Below are 18,486 nucleotides of genomic sequence, written 5' to 3'. Positions count from 1 at the left end.
TGTTGCGATAATTCTAAGAAAAAACGTTTATTTTATATTCGGGACACTTGTTTATAACTTTTTATTAAAAATATTTACAATTAATTATTTAAAATCCTACTGTAATCTCGCATTTTGTTTTGTTCTCTAGATTAGTTTCATGTGTGTATAATTCTACTTGATTCTACTGGAGTTTAAATATCTAGCTTGTATTGTTGAGTATATCTTGCTGTATTTACTAACAAGCAGACAGGTAACATTTGTCATTGGGCCAAACGTCAAAATTTAAAATATTTATTAGTTTTGATAAATATCTCAATAAACATTTCAGTTTTCATAGGTCATCAAACCCAAACATTAACACAAAATGGTTTGAAATATATAGAAATATGGGTAATGGTATTAGTCATGAGAACACAGATCTCCGCGACCTAGAAACAGAACGTGCAATGCCCCAGAGGATTTCGTAAGCTTTTCTGGACTTTTATTTTAATTGTTTAATTTTTATTATTTTCTTTTCATTCTATCCAAACATTCTCTACGGTTACCGCATTTTGTAAACAGTTGTGATTTATTAGCGTTACATTGTAAAGATCTAAAAGTATGTATGTATAAATAAGTATAATAAGATAATATCCAACAGTCTAATATCCGAGCTGGATACATATAGTAAGAAAAAGAAATTGGAATGGAAGAAATTAATTTTTGAAATAAATTTTGATTTAACATTTTTTCAGAGCATGAAAAGGCCTCTTAAAACATACAAAAATTACACTTAAATGATGGTGTTTTCTGAGATAAAATGAGAAATCAAAAGAACATAGAATAATAAGAAACTACATTTAAACAGAATGGATAAAAATGACTAACTAAACAAATATAGGAAGAGATTAGTTCATCTTAGGAATTAATCACATGGAATAAGACAAGGAGATTACCTGAGTCCTCTATTATGAGCTGATCTAAGCTAAGCATGGATGAAATAATTTAAAAAGTAAAAACTTTAATGGTAAGTAATAACAAATGGGAGAAAAACAACTTAAAATAATCTGCTATGCAGACGACGCAATACTACTCCCTCAAAGTGAAGATCCTTTAGATCAAAGAGCCAGAAAATTTAACATGTTAATTTCCCCAAAAAAGACAGGATAGATATAAATTGGAGCTGGAAGGTCAGATAATTGAACAAGTGATGAAGTTTAAATATCTAGGCATCACATTATCTAGCTACGCAAAGCTCGAAACAGAATAGAATAAACAGAACCGCAGGTTGACTGAATGAAACAATATAGAGAAATAAAAATATCATAAAAGAAACAAAAGACAGAAATTACAACATAGTCATCAGAACAATAATGACATACGCGGCAGAAACACAACCTGACACATAGAGGACAAAAATAATGTTGGAAACAGCAGAGATTAAAACTCTTAGAAAAATTGATGACACTATGGGACAGAGCTAAAAGTACCGATATACGATGTAGATGCAAGGAAGAGTCACTAAGTATAATCAGTGTGTCTGCTTTACTAAGGAAGGACGTTATGACATTTTCAAAATTTACCAAAAACAACTCAAAGTCACCCTTACTCGATCAATATACAGTTAAAATATTGGTTTTTATTGAAGGTATATAAATTGCACAAAACTCTTTGCTCTATACTATATTCATTTAGATTAAGAGAAGAATACATAAGATTTTATTCTACATAAATTGCAACTCCACCCCATTTCTTTTTTACCCTACAAAAGAAATTAGCTAATGAAAAGCCGGAGAATACTATTTAATTTTAAGTTTTCTTCACTTTGCTAGTGCTCTGAAAAACATATGACGTCATATAAATTTGATCCACAAGAAAAGCATTGATCATATCGACTTTATTTGAAATACACTGCAAATTAACATGAAACAAGCTTACCGTACCTTGAGTAGAATAGAACGAACTTAATCATCCGAATAACAACAAATAAATAGAGTATAAGGACGGCTAGAGACGCTTTTCCAAGGAAGACAATCACTAGGAAGATCACGAAAACGGTGCAACGACAACTTACTGGAGGCACATTGAAAAACAGACAGAGTCATGTCTACATAAAAAGAAGATGAAGAAGACTAACAGCTTATATATTAATATAACAACTATTAATATTAATTATATTAATAACAGGATATATTAATTAAAAATGAATAGATCATAGATGCAAAATGCCTTCAGATCCAGGGACCTATTATTTACTAACATTTTATGACTTTTATTACCTTTTTTAATTATCAATCGCTATGTTATCACAAATTTCTATTTTAGGCGAATAACTTCAAATTTTATTTTGGCTCCAATCAAAGGTGTGTACTATCCATGCGTTATTTTAAGACCAGCTTCCGTTATACCTGGAGGATATGCCGTTTATTTTTTTCATCTTAAACAGGAGACAGAAGTGTCCTCAAGGAATATAATTGGCAATTTGTGGACGTTAATGTACTGTCAGGTAAGCAAAGGTAAAAGGAAAAATTTTATCCACTGAATCAATTCCTCATCCAAAAATACCCATCGGTGCTTTTAAGGAAATTCAAGCTAAAATTCAATCTAGAATCTACGATTTAGTCTTAAATTTGCCCAACACTGTTCTTCAGTTAGTTTTGATTCATTGCACTACTAAAATGCATGCTCGCATTGGTATATTTCACCTTTGCACTTTTTTACATCTACTCAAACTGCTTTGTCCTTCTAATTCTTCGCAAAAATTATGAGTTATCGAAGATCTGGTTAGCAGCAGGATTCACATGTTGGTAGAGTCTAACTTTGTGACTTCCCAAGATTCAAAGTCAAGGTATCTTGTATATTTTTTAAGGTCTTTATAGATGTCACCATTTCTTGCATACCAAGTGAAGGGTACAGGGAAAAAAAGAGGTATGTCAAATGACGGTCGAAAATGAGATAATTAGACCATATAGTGGCACAAACTGGACACTATTTCATGTAAAAAAATCACATTGATGAAAAGGGTTAGTCAGGATGTAATATATATATTTTTATATTTGTTATACAGAGTAACAAAGGGGGCACATCCGAGCGCTACAGGGAAAAAAGGAGGGATGTCAATGTGACCGACGCCATCGAAGCGGTTAATACATTTAGTTTTGTAACGGGATTTAATCAAGCATCAGATCTAAGTAACCCAATTCAGTTTAAATATTTAAAATTCTTTTAATAACATTAATTGCTTATTGCTAAACGCGATTGTTTGTTTATGACATCGAAAATATAGGTGTAACTGGAACGCACGCTGACCTAGTGAAATTTGCAATGTAATCAAAAGCTTATTAAATAATGTGTACAAATTAAACAAGTAAAAACAATATTATATCAACAAACGCACGTGAGTTAAATAGCTGGAAATTACGGGATCAGAATTATTAAGAATGAAGAATCAAGAGAACGGTCGAAGTTTGTGTTGTCATCCGTCAACTGGGTACTATCTATTATTGTACTTAGAGTGCCAATAAAAGGGATTATGAGTATCTAGTGAGTTCAAATAATTAACCACCTGCAGGGGGTAAACTACCCCAGGAACTCTTGATAGAAGAATCCCATAAACGTTATAAGAAGATACAACATCATTATATTGCGATCCTACATTATTATAGTTTGTACGTGGTTCAGATATGTTTAGAGGCCATGTATGTTTGTTTACCGAACCTGAAAGGAGAGTTATCAAGTTGTAAATATGTCTAGTGAGAGTGACGAATTTATGAAATGTGATGTTATGGACACACGGGAAAATAATGCAAAAAAAACGTAGAAAATATGGACGAATTTATGAAGTAAATAAAAAATTAAATAGACAAAGCCATGTAATAGGACCGGATTGTAAGTGCGTTAGGTTTAAGTGTTTTCTCCAATTACCGGAACAAACAAGAATTCAAATTATTAAAAAGTTCAACCTCAAGGAGTCGACAGATGCCCAAAATATATCCTTGTGGGGATTAATTACTGTATAAACTGTACAGCAACGAAGACGACGAGTATCAGAGGACTCTGCACGTCTTCATGATGCCGCCTTTACTTATAGAATCCGTTATAATGTAAATAACGAAACACAAGAAGTTCCAATATTTCAGAAGGTATTTTTGGCATTCCGTGGAATTGGCCAAAAAAAGTTAGAAGTTCTACAAAAGTCTCCAAAATTAACAGGTCACGCTCCAAAAGATACTAGAGGAAGACATGGAAATATCGTCATCAAGTTTCTATGGAAACAAAAAACTGTATAATGCAGCATATGGGGCCTTTCATGGACAGAAAAAGTCATTATAGTTTGAAAGACTCGTCGAATTTATACTTATCCGAGGATTTAAATATTAACAAAATGTACACAATGTACGTAGAAACATTTCCAGACATGCGTACTTCATACGAAACATATAGAAGTATTTTTTCAACTAAATTTAATATTTCCTTTGGTTTTGTAAGGACCAATACGTATAGTTCTTGTGATGAATATTTAGCAAAAATTAAAAGTCTTGAGAAGCAGTGTCCATTAGCGAAATCTTTGGAGGAAACACATAAATTAAATGCTGATATTAAGCAACTAGATACAGAAAATAAGCTACATAAACTTAGAACCCAAGCATTTTATAACAGAAAACAAGCTGTGAGAATAGCTGGTAGAAAAAATGTACAAACAGAGGCGATATGCATGGATTTTGCAAAAAATCTGAAAATACCCAATATTAGTACAAATGATGTTTAGTATAAGAGACAATTGAGTTTATACTCGTTCAATATCCACTTCTTGTCTACAGCTGAGTCCATATTTTATATGTACCCCGAGACTGTTGCCAAAAAAGGTAGCGATGATGTTTGTTCACTGCTTCCTCACTAGATCTACAACTATCTTGATTGAAAAGTACGAAGCTTGAATATTTTCTGCGACTCGTGCGGAGGACATAATAAAACTACACTGTTCTTCGGTTTATTCATAACATAGCTCATCATGAGAAGAGACTGGACTCTATCCAAATAACTTTTCCTGTTAGGGGACATTCCTACTTGGAATGTGACAAAGATTTTGGACTTGTCAATCAAAAATCAAAAGCCGAACTTTTTCAAGACTGGACAGAAGTGAATAAAACTGCTAGCCGAAAACCATTACCGTTTCATGTTGAAGAATGTCCTCAAGAGTATTTTCGAAAGTAGATTGAATATTTACGCAAGCATTAAAAAAATAAATGCCCTTTTCTAACTCGACCCATCCGCGAGGAAAAAGCTGTTAGGGATCATCCTCGTTTCTTGTACTACAAAACAACATTCAATGGAACTTGGGAGACCACAGTAATAATAACACAGCAGAGATTGACTACCCCCAAATTGCCAGAAATGGAATTTGAGACCTCCATATGCTTATACAGGTAAAAACCCACAATTAATTTGTTTTATAAAGCTTATTTTGTTATTTTTTTAGCACTTTTGCCGATCAGTCAAGCGAAATAAGCAGACCTGCAGCATCTAAAAAAAATTTGTGGTTCAGATGCCCAACGTTATTTTGATGAACTTTCGCATCAATAATTTAGAGACCCTTTATACCCAAATCTCGTGTAGACGCTATAAAATTGTTGGAAAGACAACGGAGAAAGACTTATCAATCTCTGTGAAAGTAATAGACTCAAAATAACTAACGGATATTACTGTCACAAAAACATACACAAATATACATGGTTTCAACCAACAAGGAATCTTAAGTCTATAATAGATTACGTGATAGTTAAACAAAATTCACAAATACTCATTAGAGATATTAGAGCTATGAGAGGAGCAGTATGCGGATCAGATCACCACATGGTCAGGGCAAAAATTGTTTTCCCATATAGATTAAAGGACAGTGTCTCATCAAGCCAAGACGAACAACTTTTAGAAAGAATTGATCTTCCTCAATACAATCTGTCCAGTTTAATTCATGAGAGCACCCGCACACTATATAAGACTCGAATGGACTCCAAACTTGACGAAACACTAACAAATACCAAATGCATATATGAGAACATAATATCAAGTATTCATCAAACAGCACAGGAGGTCTTAGGAATCAAACAAAATAAAATTAGTAACAAGCTTTGGTGGAATGAAGACGTCGAAAATGCGGTAACAGAAAAGAAAAGATTATACCATAAGTGGTTGAATACAAAAGATGAAGCAGACAACGACCGATACAATGAAATGAAGAAGAAAACTAGAAAGGTAATTATGACCTCCAAAAATGAGATATGGGATAGAAGGTGCAGAGAGATAGAATCTTATATTGGAGGACGACAATGCACTGAGGCGTGGAAGTTTATAAACTCTGTTAAGAAGCCGACTAACGAGAAAGTGATTCTAAATCCCATAAATCCCGAGGATTGGACACATTATTACAAACATCTATTAAATGAGAACAGAGACGAATTTAAAGAAGATATGAATTCATCAAGAATCGAAATTCTGGGAGAGCATATTACCATAGATATCAACATAGTTCAAAAAGCTAAAGCAGGGATGAAGAATGGAAAAGCAAGTGGACCAGAGGGAGTAACTACGGAATTAATAAAGAATGGCTCAGAGAAATTACATAGAATGATCACGGTGATATTTAACGATTATATTAATGGACATCCAACACCAGATGAATGGAAAACAGCATATATGACCCCAATATATAAAAAAGGTGACAGGAGAAATTGTAAAAACTATAGAGGGATATCGGTCACAAGCTCAATGAGTCGACTATACGGTCGAATACTACGGGACCTGATAGAGGAAGATTATCAATCGTCTGAAGACGAAGAACAAGGAGGATTTAGAGCAGGTCGTTCATGTACAGATAACATCTTCTGTCTTAAATAAATTATAGAAAAAAAATTGTGACAAATAGAGAGTTACATATGACTTTTGTAGATCTTGAGAAGGCATATGACACAGTCCCGCTAAATAAACTATGGGAAGTCCTGGGCACATCAAACATACATCAAACATTGGTTAGTGCTCTCAAAGATCTATATTATGGTTCAAACTCCCAAATGAAATTCGAAAAGCTCTTAGCTGAAAAATTTGCAGTTACTAAGGGTCTCAGACAAGGATGTTGTATCTCTCCGACTCTATTTAAGATTTATATCTCTGCAGCTCTGAAACAATGGAAAAGGAAAGTCAAAGGAATGGGTATACAATTTAACGATCAGGATTACATATATACTTTACAGTTTGCAGATGATCAGGTGGTGATCTCAAATGACAAAGATGACATGGAATACATGCTTAGAAAACTAATTGAAGAATACCAGAAATGGGGATTAAATATCAATTTAGAAAAGACAAAATACCTCTCAATTGGAGCTGAAGCAGAACAACTCGATATCGATGACAATCAAAAAATAAATCCATGCAACGAATATAAATACCTGGGCGTCATCTTCGACCGTAGTGGAAAAGACGAACGAGAAATAGAACATCGAATTGTACAAGCACGAAGAGCTATAGCATGTTTGAACGGAGTTCTATGGAGTAAAGAAATATCAAAGAAAAGAAAATGGAACATCTATGAGACAATGGTTAAAACTAGCCTACTTTATGGAGCTGAGACATGGAGAATAACCGAAAAATATAAGAAAAAGGTCGAAGCCACGGAAATGGATGCCATCAGAAGATCGAAGAGAATATCAAGAGCCGACAGAATACGGAATGAAGTGATAAAACAACAAATGGGTATAGAGGGCACTATAGTTGAGGATATTGAGAGAAAACAGCTCATATGGTATGGGCATATGAGCCGAATGGGGGACGAAAGATTGCCTAAAAAACGATGATGTGGCAACCCCCAGAGAAGAGGAAACGAGGAAGACCACCACAGAGCTGGAACCTGGGAGTTAGGAAAGCGATTAGCGCTCGAAATCTGAACGAAGACCTAACTCAAGACAGGATACAGTGGCGTTTGGGAGTCGGACAACGTCGTAAGACGTTATAAAAAACCGAATATATGTATATATATATATATATATATATATATATATATATATATATATATATATATATATATTGAGAGTTTCAAAATGAAAATAAAAAATCCGTATTTTTGTAGAAATTTATAAATGTTAATTTTATAATAAATCAGTCTTTTGCATAATGACATGTAATATAACTATTGAAAATTATGGCATTTAATGAGTTAACACTTTCAGTGCCAGTGACGCACGCCGTTGATTTTTACTAGTACGTGCTTGGCTTTTGATAGGGAGAGTTGTGTTTCCGTCGTCTCCTCAAATAGATCGTAAAGTATATCTGTGTATCAGTGGTTTTGGTATATTCTGATGAAGTTCTTAGCAAAAATGATGATATCTCTCAAACAATATTACAACCAGATTGGAGTAGCACATATACACAATACGATTTTTTTAATTTGCTTGTTACTGATGACTTGTTTATGCACATTGTAGATAAAACGAATATATATGCGGAGGAAATATTCTTAAATCAATCTACTAAGGAAAAATCCAGAATAACAAATTGGAAAACACTTTTCTTAGCAGAGTTGAAGATTTTTCTTGGCATGTGCTTCCAAATGGGTAATGTACAACTTAGTCGCCTACATGATTATTGGAAGAAATTTGCAATTTCTGGCTTACAAAAATATATGAGTAGAAATAGGTTTATGATCATTTTGAGATGCCTTCATTTTTCTAAAAATGCAAGTCATAGCGGTGTGTTGGCTACAACGAAAGATTACACAAAATTAGATATCTTCATAACTTGATAACTAAGATAACTTGAGTGAACCCGCACAAGACGCAGTTGCTAAATGGGAAGAAATAAAAAGAGCTGTTGAAATGACAAACAAGACACTTCTGTTACAGGAGCGCGTAAAGAAGAAAGAATGGATGACGGATGAAATCCTTGATATGATGGAAGAAAGGAGACAACACAAATGCAAAAATCAAGTGAAGTATCAAGAAACAAGTCACAATATAAAACCAAAGATAAAGGAAGCGAAGGAACGCTGGCTGAAGGAGAAATGCGATGAAATCGAAGAGTGCGACAGAAGATATGACTACCACAACATGCACAAAAAGATCAAAGAATTAACAACTAAAAAGAAAACCAATAATCCCCACCCGACACTAATAGACGCAGACGGTAACCTTATATCAGACGACTTGAAGCTCATTGACACATGGAAAGATTACGTAGAACGACTTTTTAACGATAAATGCAGAGCGACAGTGGACCAAGAGGACGACATGACTGGACCCGAAATACTAAGGCCTGAAGTGGAAAAAGCCAGCTAAAAAACGACAAAACACCAGGTCCCGATAACATACAGGGCGAGATCATAAAACTCCTATGCGAAACGGATGACCACTTCCTCGATTTTCTGACAGGCCTTTTTAACACCTTTTACGACAAAGGGGAGATTCCGGAGGAATGGCTTCGATCGACCTTTGTAGCCATACCTAAAACACCAAGTGCAAAACACTGTGATCAACACCGCTTAATAAGCTTGATAAATCACATTACCAAAGTTTTCACCAAAATCATACACAATAGAATATATTTATAACAAATGCGAAGCAAATATATCGGAGTCACAGTTCGGATTCCGAAGCGCATTGGGCACAAGAGAGGCGATCTTCAGTCTGCAAGTTTTAATTCAAAGATGCAGAGACATGCACAAGGACGTCCACTTGTGCTTCATCGACTTCTCCAAGGCGTTTGACAAGGTCAAACATGATAAACTCATGGAAATGCTCAGGAAGATGCATATTAATGGCAAGGATCTGCGCATAATAACCAGTCTCTATTGGAACCAAAGTGCTGAGATAAAGATGGGCAACTTACACAGTGGGAAGATATATATTAAAAAGGGTGTACGACAGGAATGCGTCCTCTTGCCGCTCCTGTTCAATATATACTCTGAACAAATCTTCAGAGAAGCACTGGGAGAAGTTTCGGAGGGTATCAAAGTAAACGGAGAGGTAATCAATAATATTAGATATGCTGACGACACAGTTATTATCGCAAATGACTGCAACGAGCTTCAAAGACTCATGCAAAGCATACACACAGCAAGTCAAGAATATGGTTTAGAACTCAATACAACCAAAACTAAATGCATGCTCATCAGCAGAACACAACAACCTCCGATGCAACTGACATTAAACAACCGAAAAATAGAACAAGTGGAGACATACACATACCTTGGAACCACAGTCAACACAAAATGGGACCAGTCAACAGAAATAAGATCACGAATTTAAAAAGCGCGAAACGCGTTCAACAATATGAAAAAGTGGTTCACAAGCAAAATCTCAATGGAACTAAAATTAAGACTGGTCAAGTGTTATGTCTTCCCGGTCTTGTTCTATGGAGCAGAGGCATGGACCACAACGGAAGCCACCCTGAAGAAACTAGAATCCTTTGAGCTGTGGATATATTGCCGTATTCTTCGGATATCCTGGACAGACCACATCACTAACGTGGAAGTAATGCAGAGAATAGGCAAAAGCAAAGAAATAATCTTCACCGTAAAGAAACGGAAGCTTGAGTACTTCGGACATGTCATGAGGCATACTAAGTACCGGCTGCTACAGTTAATAGTTCAAGGAAGAATCGACAGTAGGAGAGGACCGGGAAGAAGACGACACTCATGGGTGCATAACCTGCGACAATGGTTCGGACTAACATCGACCGAACTGTTCAGAGGTGCCGTAAACAAAGTCAAAATAGCCTTGTTAATAGCCAACGTCCGAAACGGATAGGGCAAAGGAAGAAGAAGAAGATATCTTCAGGAATACTACAATAATCGAATGGAAGAAATTTATTACCATGGAAAATCGCTATCCTTAGATGAATCCATGGTGTTATGGCGAGGGAGACTGTCTTTTCGTCAGTTTTTAAAAGGAAAAAAACACAAGTACGGCATGAAATTGTATTTATTAGTTGAACCAGATCGCATGATTTAACATTGTAATGTTTATAGTGGTGCTCAAGGAGAAACGGGTGGTACTGAAAAAGTTGTAACGTTGGTGATGAATGGGTTCCAAAACACAGGACGTTCATTATATATGGACAATTTTTATAGCAGTGTTTTGTTAGGTCAAAAACTACTTGAGAAAAAAACATATGTGACCGGTACTCTTCGAAAAGGACGGAAACAAAATCCGAAAATCGTTGTTGACGCAAAAATTAAGAAAGGAGAAATTGTTACAAAATATCTTGGGGGAGTTGCAGTCAGTAAGTGGCGAGATAAGAGAGAAGTGTTATGTATGTCAACAGAGTTTGAGGAAGACATGATAGAGATTAAAAATAGAAGGGAAGATATGGTCCAAAAACCAAAGGCTTTTGCTAAATACAATGATAATATGGCTGGCATAGACCGCCAAGACCAAATGCTGTCATATTATTCAATTGATAGAAAAACGTTAAGATGGTACAAAAAAAGCTACTGCAGAACAAATGTCATATTATGACTATCGTTTACAGGTAATAAGAACACTGCTCTCAGAAAAAGTATTACATCCTAAACTCAAAGTTGATACAACGCATTTGCCAAGTAAGTTGGACAGGACTTATAGGAAAAGATGTAGGGTATGTAACAAGCAGCAGGTTCGGAAGAATACCCAATACTACTGTTCGTTATGTGACGAGAAACCAGGTCTGTGTTTGCAGAATTGCTTCAAGGAATACCATACTACTACTACTAAGGATTTCCACAGTTTTCACTGTCTTCCTTCACTCAACCGTTTTCTCCAATTTTCCCTGTCATTCCAGTCTCCATCTCGCAGGGTTCTTTTCTCCATAGCCTCGTCGATTTCATATCTGAATGACCTTCGGGGTCTTCCTCTCTTTCTTCTTTCAATCGGGCTCCATTCTGTGATTTTATTTATCCAGCGTCCTCTGTCCGCTCTTCTGACGTGGCCGTACCAGGATAGTCTCTTCTCCTCTAGTCGATTATGTCTGATTGCACTCCCATTCTCCGCTTAATCTCTGCGTTTTCAATTCTGTCTCTTTTTGTTAGTCTACAGCTTCTCCTCAGGAACTCCATTTCTACTGCTCTTATTCTACCTCTATTTCTCTTGTTTATTGTCCAGTTTTCGGACCCATATGTCAGGATAGTTCTTGTCAGGGTATTATATATTCTCTTTTTTGTCTTTATCGTAATGTTCTTATCTCACAACTGAGTTTAGTTGTCTTATACAGTTTCTTGTTTGTCTCAGTCTGTTGTTTATATCTTCTTCTGTTGTTCCCTGGTTCGATATTATGGTTCCTAAATACTTGAATTTATCTGTTTCATTTATTTGTCTTCCCTCGTCTATCTCTAGGTTTCTCATATCCTTGTTTTCTGTTGTTAGGTATTCGGTTTTCTCTAAGTTTATTTCCATTCCGTTGTTTTTATATTCTTCTTCTAGTTTTCTGAGCATAAAGCTGAGATCTTCTTCATCTTGTGCGATGACTACTTGATCGTCGGCAAAACTTAAGGTGTATAGGTATTCGTCTCTTACTGGTATGCCCATTCCTTCGCACTTTCTCCTCCATGGTTTGAGTGTCTTTTCCAAGAATATTTTAAACAGAGTAGGGGACGTAGCACAGCCTTGTAGAAGTCCTTTTGTCGTCTTAAATGGATTGTAGGCTTTATTTCCACATTTAATAGCTACTTTGTTTTCTTTGTATAGTGCTTTAACTGCTTTTATTAGTGTTTGTCGGATTCCGAGATCATTCATTGCTTCCCATAATTTGACTCTAGGTATTGAGTCATATGCTTTCTTTAGATCAACAAAGGCCAGATGGACCGGTCTACCTTTTGCCATTTTCTTCTCTATCAGTTGTTCTAATGTGTACGTATGATCTAGGCATGATTTTCCTACTGTGAACCCTGCTTGGTCTTCTCCAATTTTTCCTATTATTTCAGTTTCTAGTTTTTCTTTAATAATTTTCCCGTAAAGTCTACCTACCGACGATATTATACTAATTCCTCTATAGTTTTCACATTTTTTCCTGTTTCCTTTTTTATGTATGGATGTGATGTATGCTTGTGTCCATTCCGCAGGTATTTCTTCTCCATTTAGTCCTCTTTCGAACATTCTATGTAGCATGCGGAATAACTTTTCCGTTCCGTTTTTAATTAGTTCGTTTGGTATTCCTCCGGGTCCTTTGGCTTTTTTGTTCTTCAATGTCTTGATTGCTCTCTTAACTTCTGCCAGGCTTATTTCTATCTGGTCGTATGCCCCATTTCCTGCATGTTCTATATTCTCTTCCTGAAATTGGGGACGGTTTTCTGTAAGTAGTTCTACGTAGTATTCTTGCCACTCGTTTTCACTAATTTTGCCGATCTGGGTTTTCTCTGTCTTATTTCGTTGAAGTGCTTTTAATATTCGCCATGATTCTGAATTTCTCGTTCCTCCGATATGTCGTTCTATCTCTGTGCATGCTTGTTCCCATCGTTCTTTCTTTTCATTTGTTACTCTTTTCTTTACCTCTCTGTTTTTCGCTCTATATAGGTCTAAGTCTTACCTAAGTCTAAGGAATACCATAAGAATATATAAATCCACTCCATAGGCATTTTATTATATTTTGTAACTTGTTTTATTTTGTATTTTTCTGTCACAAAAGATATCACTGTTTTTATTACATTTTCTGTTGAAATTATGTTTTTGTTTTATTCGATTAGTATTTAAGTTTATGAAATACGCCCGACACACGCTGTGTGTCATCGGCCCTTCATGTAAATTTTTATGCGAACGGCCGACGACACACAGTGTGTGTCACTGCTCCAAATACCTTATCAGTGTCTTAATGATATGCTGGTGTCAACAAAATATATAAAAAAACCATATGTTCAAATATGAAGTTGATTTATGTTTCGGCCCCTGGCAAACATTTAACATAACTGCCGGGACTGAACGTGTTAATAAGGTATGGTAAATTTCAAACGGATCGACCAAACAGCTTATAAGTTATACAATTTGTTTATCTTGGAGAGCGATTGTTTAAATAACTGTACTTGCCCAAATAGTCACTCTAGAGGTATTTTGTAAATTTTAAGGGATTCTTGAGGCTTCTTTTTTAGGGTATTTTAAAAAATCTCAAGATTTTATTAAATTTGTTATTAAAAAACAGTTTGAAAAAGGGATGACTTTTTAGCTTATAAACATTTATAATAACTTTAACATTTTTATGTCATATAGTTGTATGTAGGCTCAATAAAGCTGGTAAAAAACACACTTTTCAAAAAAATAGAACCTTCTATGAGCAATAGGAAACCAGAAGCATTTTTTTTCTTAAAACCATATTTCCATTGTTTATTAACATTAAGAGCTGAATCTTATAGATAGATAGCATATACGAGGCGTGTTTTTTAAGTAAGTACCGTTTTGGAATTAAAAAAAGACGTACAAAGATATGGCAATAATTTTATTTTTACATGAAAGCCTGTACCTTAATCTACTTTTCTACATAATTTCCGTGAATATTGAGGCACTTGTCATAACGTGGCACCAGTTGTTGAATACCCTCCTGATAAAATTCTGCCGCCTGACTTGTTAACCACTGCATCACAAATGTTTTGACTTCATTATCGTCTTGAAGACGCTGACCGCCCAGGTGTTTCTTCAAGTGCTGGAACAAATGGTAGTCGCTGGGCGACTAAGTTCAAGTTCTCGGTAACAATGCGATACAAAACACTACGAGAATACTGAGGAAAGCAGTCGGACAATGATGAAATTGTAAAGCGTCTGTTTTCTCTCACCTTTTCGTCCACTTTCTACACCAAATTTTCATTAACGACCGAAGGACGCCCACTCCGTTCTTCATCATGCACATTTGTGCGGCCATCTTTAAATGCTCTCACCCATTTCCTTACCATTCCATCACTCATAATGTTTTGTCCGTAAACTTCAACGATCTCACGATGAATATCGATCGGTTTTACGCCTTTAGCACTAAGAAATCGTAAATCGTACTTCACAATCAGCGTGACTCACGATTTTTGGAGGCATCTTAAACACTGGAGTAAACAAGTATACAATGAAGAATCTGACTGTAATGGCGTCAGTGCGTAGACAAGAGATGTAGGTAACCAGCGCTCATGCGCGGAACGCCGACCGTAGCGCTGCGGCGGCGGAATCGCAAAACGGTACTTAGTTAAAAAACATGCCTCGTACATTATACAGTAAAAAATTTATAACCCGTTAAAATGGTGATACTCGTAAAATACCGCCACTGAAAGTGGAGGGGAAAACTGTTCGCTGCAATATCTTGGTTTGTTTCTTGTTATTGGCCACAGAAAGTTCTGTTTTTTTTTGGAAAGTGTGCTCTTTCACCAGCTTTTTATTGAACCTACTTACAACCGTGTAACATAAAAAAATATCAAAGTTATTATAAATATTTAGAAGCCAATAAGTCAGCCCTGTTTTTAAAACTGTTTTTAAATAACAAATTTAATAAATTGTTGAAGTTTTTTTAATAAACTTTATGTATGAACTCTTAAAAAATCGAATCTGATTTATAAAATACCTCTAGAGTGACTGTTTGGGCAAGCCCAGTTGTTTAAATAATGGATCTTCGGGATAAACAAATTAAATAACTTATAAACTCTTTGATCGATATGTTTGAAATGTGGGGTACTTTAATAATTCATTAACTGCCACAATTTTAAGTAGTTATATTACATGTGTTTGTGCAAAAAACAAAGTTATTAACATATATAAATTTCTAAAAAATGTAGTTTTTATAATTATCTCGGTCAATTATTTATGTATTTTATTTTGGAAACAACCAAAATAAAGAACTTTTTATGATTTACAACTTCTGTTTAAAACATTTTTTTCTAGAATGTATAATAAACTTTTTATAGGCAAAAAACTATGTTCCTCACTTTTTAAGATTAAAAAAAAAACAAAATCAGCTGTACATCTCAACGGATTTTTCATCAGCTACCCCTCATATACTTTTTAGAACCTTCAAATATCTGTATAAAATTTTTTTAGCTTTTTTCTTCATTAACTGGGATACAGCCCATGCAATGTGTTAAAACAGATTGTACCTCAAAAGACGTCCGTGTGTTTTAACTCTTAGATCTGGCTTTTATGATAATTGGTGATTTTATTTATACTTGTTTTGTAATTAAAAATGTAAACATTTTTTACAAAAACCAAATTGATGGGATATCATATTTATTGCCTCGATTATAGGTTTTATATATTTAACGCAATATTAGGATGTAATTATTGGCCTAACAACAGATTGGATACCAAATTATCAGTTTGGATTTCGACGAGAACACTCAACTATCCAGCAATGTCACCGAATAACCCATAAAATCAATTCCGCATTAGAAGAAAAGGAATATTGCCCAATGGTATCACTAGATGTACGTCAAGCTTTTGATAAGGTTTGGCATAAAGGACTTCTTTATAAAATTAAACAAATATTACCACCATTCTTTCGAATACTTACATCATACTTGGAAAACCGACAGTTTAGAACAAAAGTAAATGGAGAAATATCCAAAACGCATCCCATTAAGGCGGGAATTCCACAGGGAAGCGTCCTGGGACCTTTATTATGTATATTATATACGTCTGATCTACCAACATCACATAACGTAACAATTGGCACATTTGCAGATGACACAGTAGCACTTACAAGTCACAAACACATTAACATAGCTACACAACAACTCCAAGACTATTTGTATGAGCTTGAAAACTGGCTAACAGCATGGAAAATAAAAATAAATGAAAACAAGACAACCCACGTAACTTTTACTTTACGACGAGAAACACCACCACTAATATATATCAACAATGAGGAAATACCCAGGACTAAAACAACCAAATACCTAGGGCTACACCTGGACCAAACCCTGTGTTGGAAAGAACACATCACCAAAAAAAGAAAACAAATACAACTAAGACAAAAAGAAATCAATTGGTTAATTGGAAAAAACTCCAAGCTGTCAATAAATAATAAAATTCTAATTTATAAAACAGTTATCAAACCAATATGGACATATGGCATAGAGCTATGGGGCTGTAGTAGTAAATCTACTATTGCTATTATGGAAAGATGCCAATCAAAAATCTTAAGAGCAATTGTTGATGCACCCTGGTACGTAACCAACCAAAGAATCTATGAGGATCTCAATATCTCAACAGTGAAAGAAGTATACCAGCAAAAGAAATTACAATACATTCAAAAAGTGAACACACACTCCAATCCACTAATTTCCGCTATACCGCAACATCGAGTTATCAGAAGACTAAAGCGACGTTGGCCAAGAGACCAGTAACATGGACCCGTGATTCTCTCACTGGAGGGGACCACATCACGCCAGAACCAAGGGACAGGACCTAAACTCATCACATTAACTTATAAAATACATTGTTTTATTCTGATTGTTAATTTATTAGTTATAATAATAAAAAAAAAAGATTATAGGTTTGAACCTCTTTGGACCTGCAAATTGGCAATATATGAATTATTTTAAAAATTGGTGCTTGCCTTCTTTTGAAAGTATTATAGTATATTTTTTAGGTGTCGTTCGTTGACAGCTCAGGTACCGTTTGTACAGGAAGAATAATTGGAACAGATAACAATATTTCAGATACAAACTTGGATCAGCCAATAAACTTTTTTATTCAAAGCGACTGCAGATCCGTTGCCACGTGGATATCCTTCCCATACATATTTTTAACACGTGATCAAGTAAACGTTTTAGGTTGCTAATGTTTTTAAATAAACCATTTACAATATATTATTTGTATGTACTATTTATTTTAATGTATTATACCGTTGATTAAATAACCCATTTGGGTAATTCAATCAGCAGTTAGCAATAGCAGTTCTCCATCCTTACAGCTCCCTCTTCTTGGCTTAACAGGTTGACTGCCAGTGTTTCCTATAGGACACACGCTAGACTTCCGCGAGAGGCCAGTGTTTCTTATAGGACACACCAGACGACCATATATTGTTAGCCGGTGTTTCCTATAGAATACACAGTTTAATGCATTTTACATTGTAGACGTGAAGTAGTGGCCCCAACGGATATCTCACGCGAATGGGTTGTGAATACTATGGATTTTTTGGTGAATATTAAAAAAATAAAATATTAAATGAAAAAACATTTTATTTTCAAAAAATAACTAATGATATTTATTAAAGCACGTTAAACAAAACATTTTATTGCATCCCGTGCACATTGTTTGTACTTGAGTTGCAAATTTGATTTTTCCGTCAACCACAGTTTCTTTTTTGCCATATTTTTTGTAGCATTCCGAACACCTTCCTTTAGTTTTTCGTGGTGGATCCCCAATCATTTTTTGAATTAATTTGTGTCCAGGCTTACGCGGATTTGGCGGTGGTAGTACATCAGTTGCGTATTTTTGCAACATAGAACGGATTACCTGTTCCCTAAATTCAGTAATTTTAAGGGACTTCTGCATTCTCAAATCATTATTGTTGTATAAAAAATGAGCATTAACGATGCTA

General features: G+C 35.0%; 1 protein-coding gene across 1 annotated transcript; it reads left to right on the top strand.

Annotated features, from left to right (window-relative positions):
• Window positions 1–223: 223 nt before the first annotated feature.
• LOC140448140 (uncharacterized) lies at window positions 224–17,745 on the top strand. The gene is made up of 3 exons (XM_072541231.1): window positions 224–445; window positions 2,287–2,467; window positions 17,533–17,745. Exons 1-3 carry the CDS (start codon window positions 369–371, stop codon window positions 17,722–17,724), a joined length of 450 nt encoding a protein of 149 aa, XP_072397332.1. The 5' UTR covers window positions 224–368; the 3' UTR covers window positions 17,725–17,745.
• The last annotated feature ends 741 nt before the right edge of the window (window positions 17,746–18,486 follow it).

This window comes from Diabrotica undecimpunctata, chromosome 1 (genome assembly GCF_040954645.1).
Source record: "Diabrotica undecimpunctata isolate CICGRU chromosome 1, icDiaUnde3, whole genome shotgun sequence".
NCBI lineage: Eukaryota > Metazoa > Arthropoda > Insecta > Coleoptera > Chrysomelidae > Diabrotica > Diabrotica undecimpunctata.
Note: the sequence above shows the minus strand (reverse complement) of the source record. Positions and strands in the feature narration are given on the sequence as shown.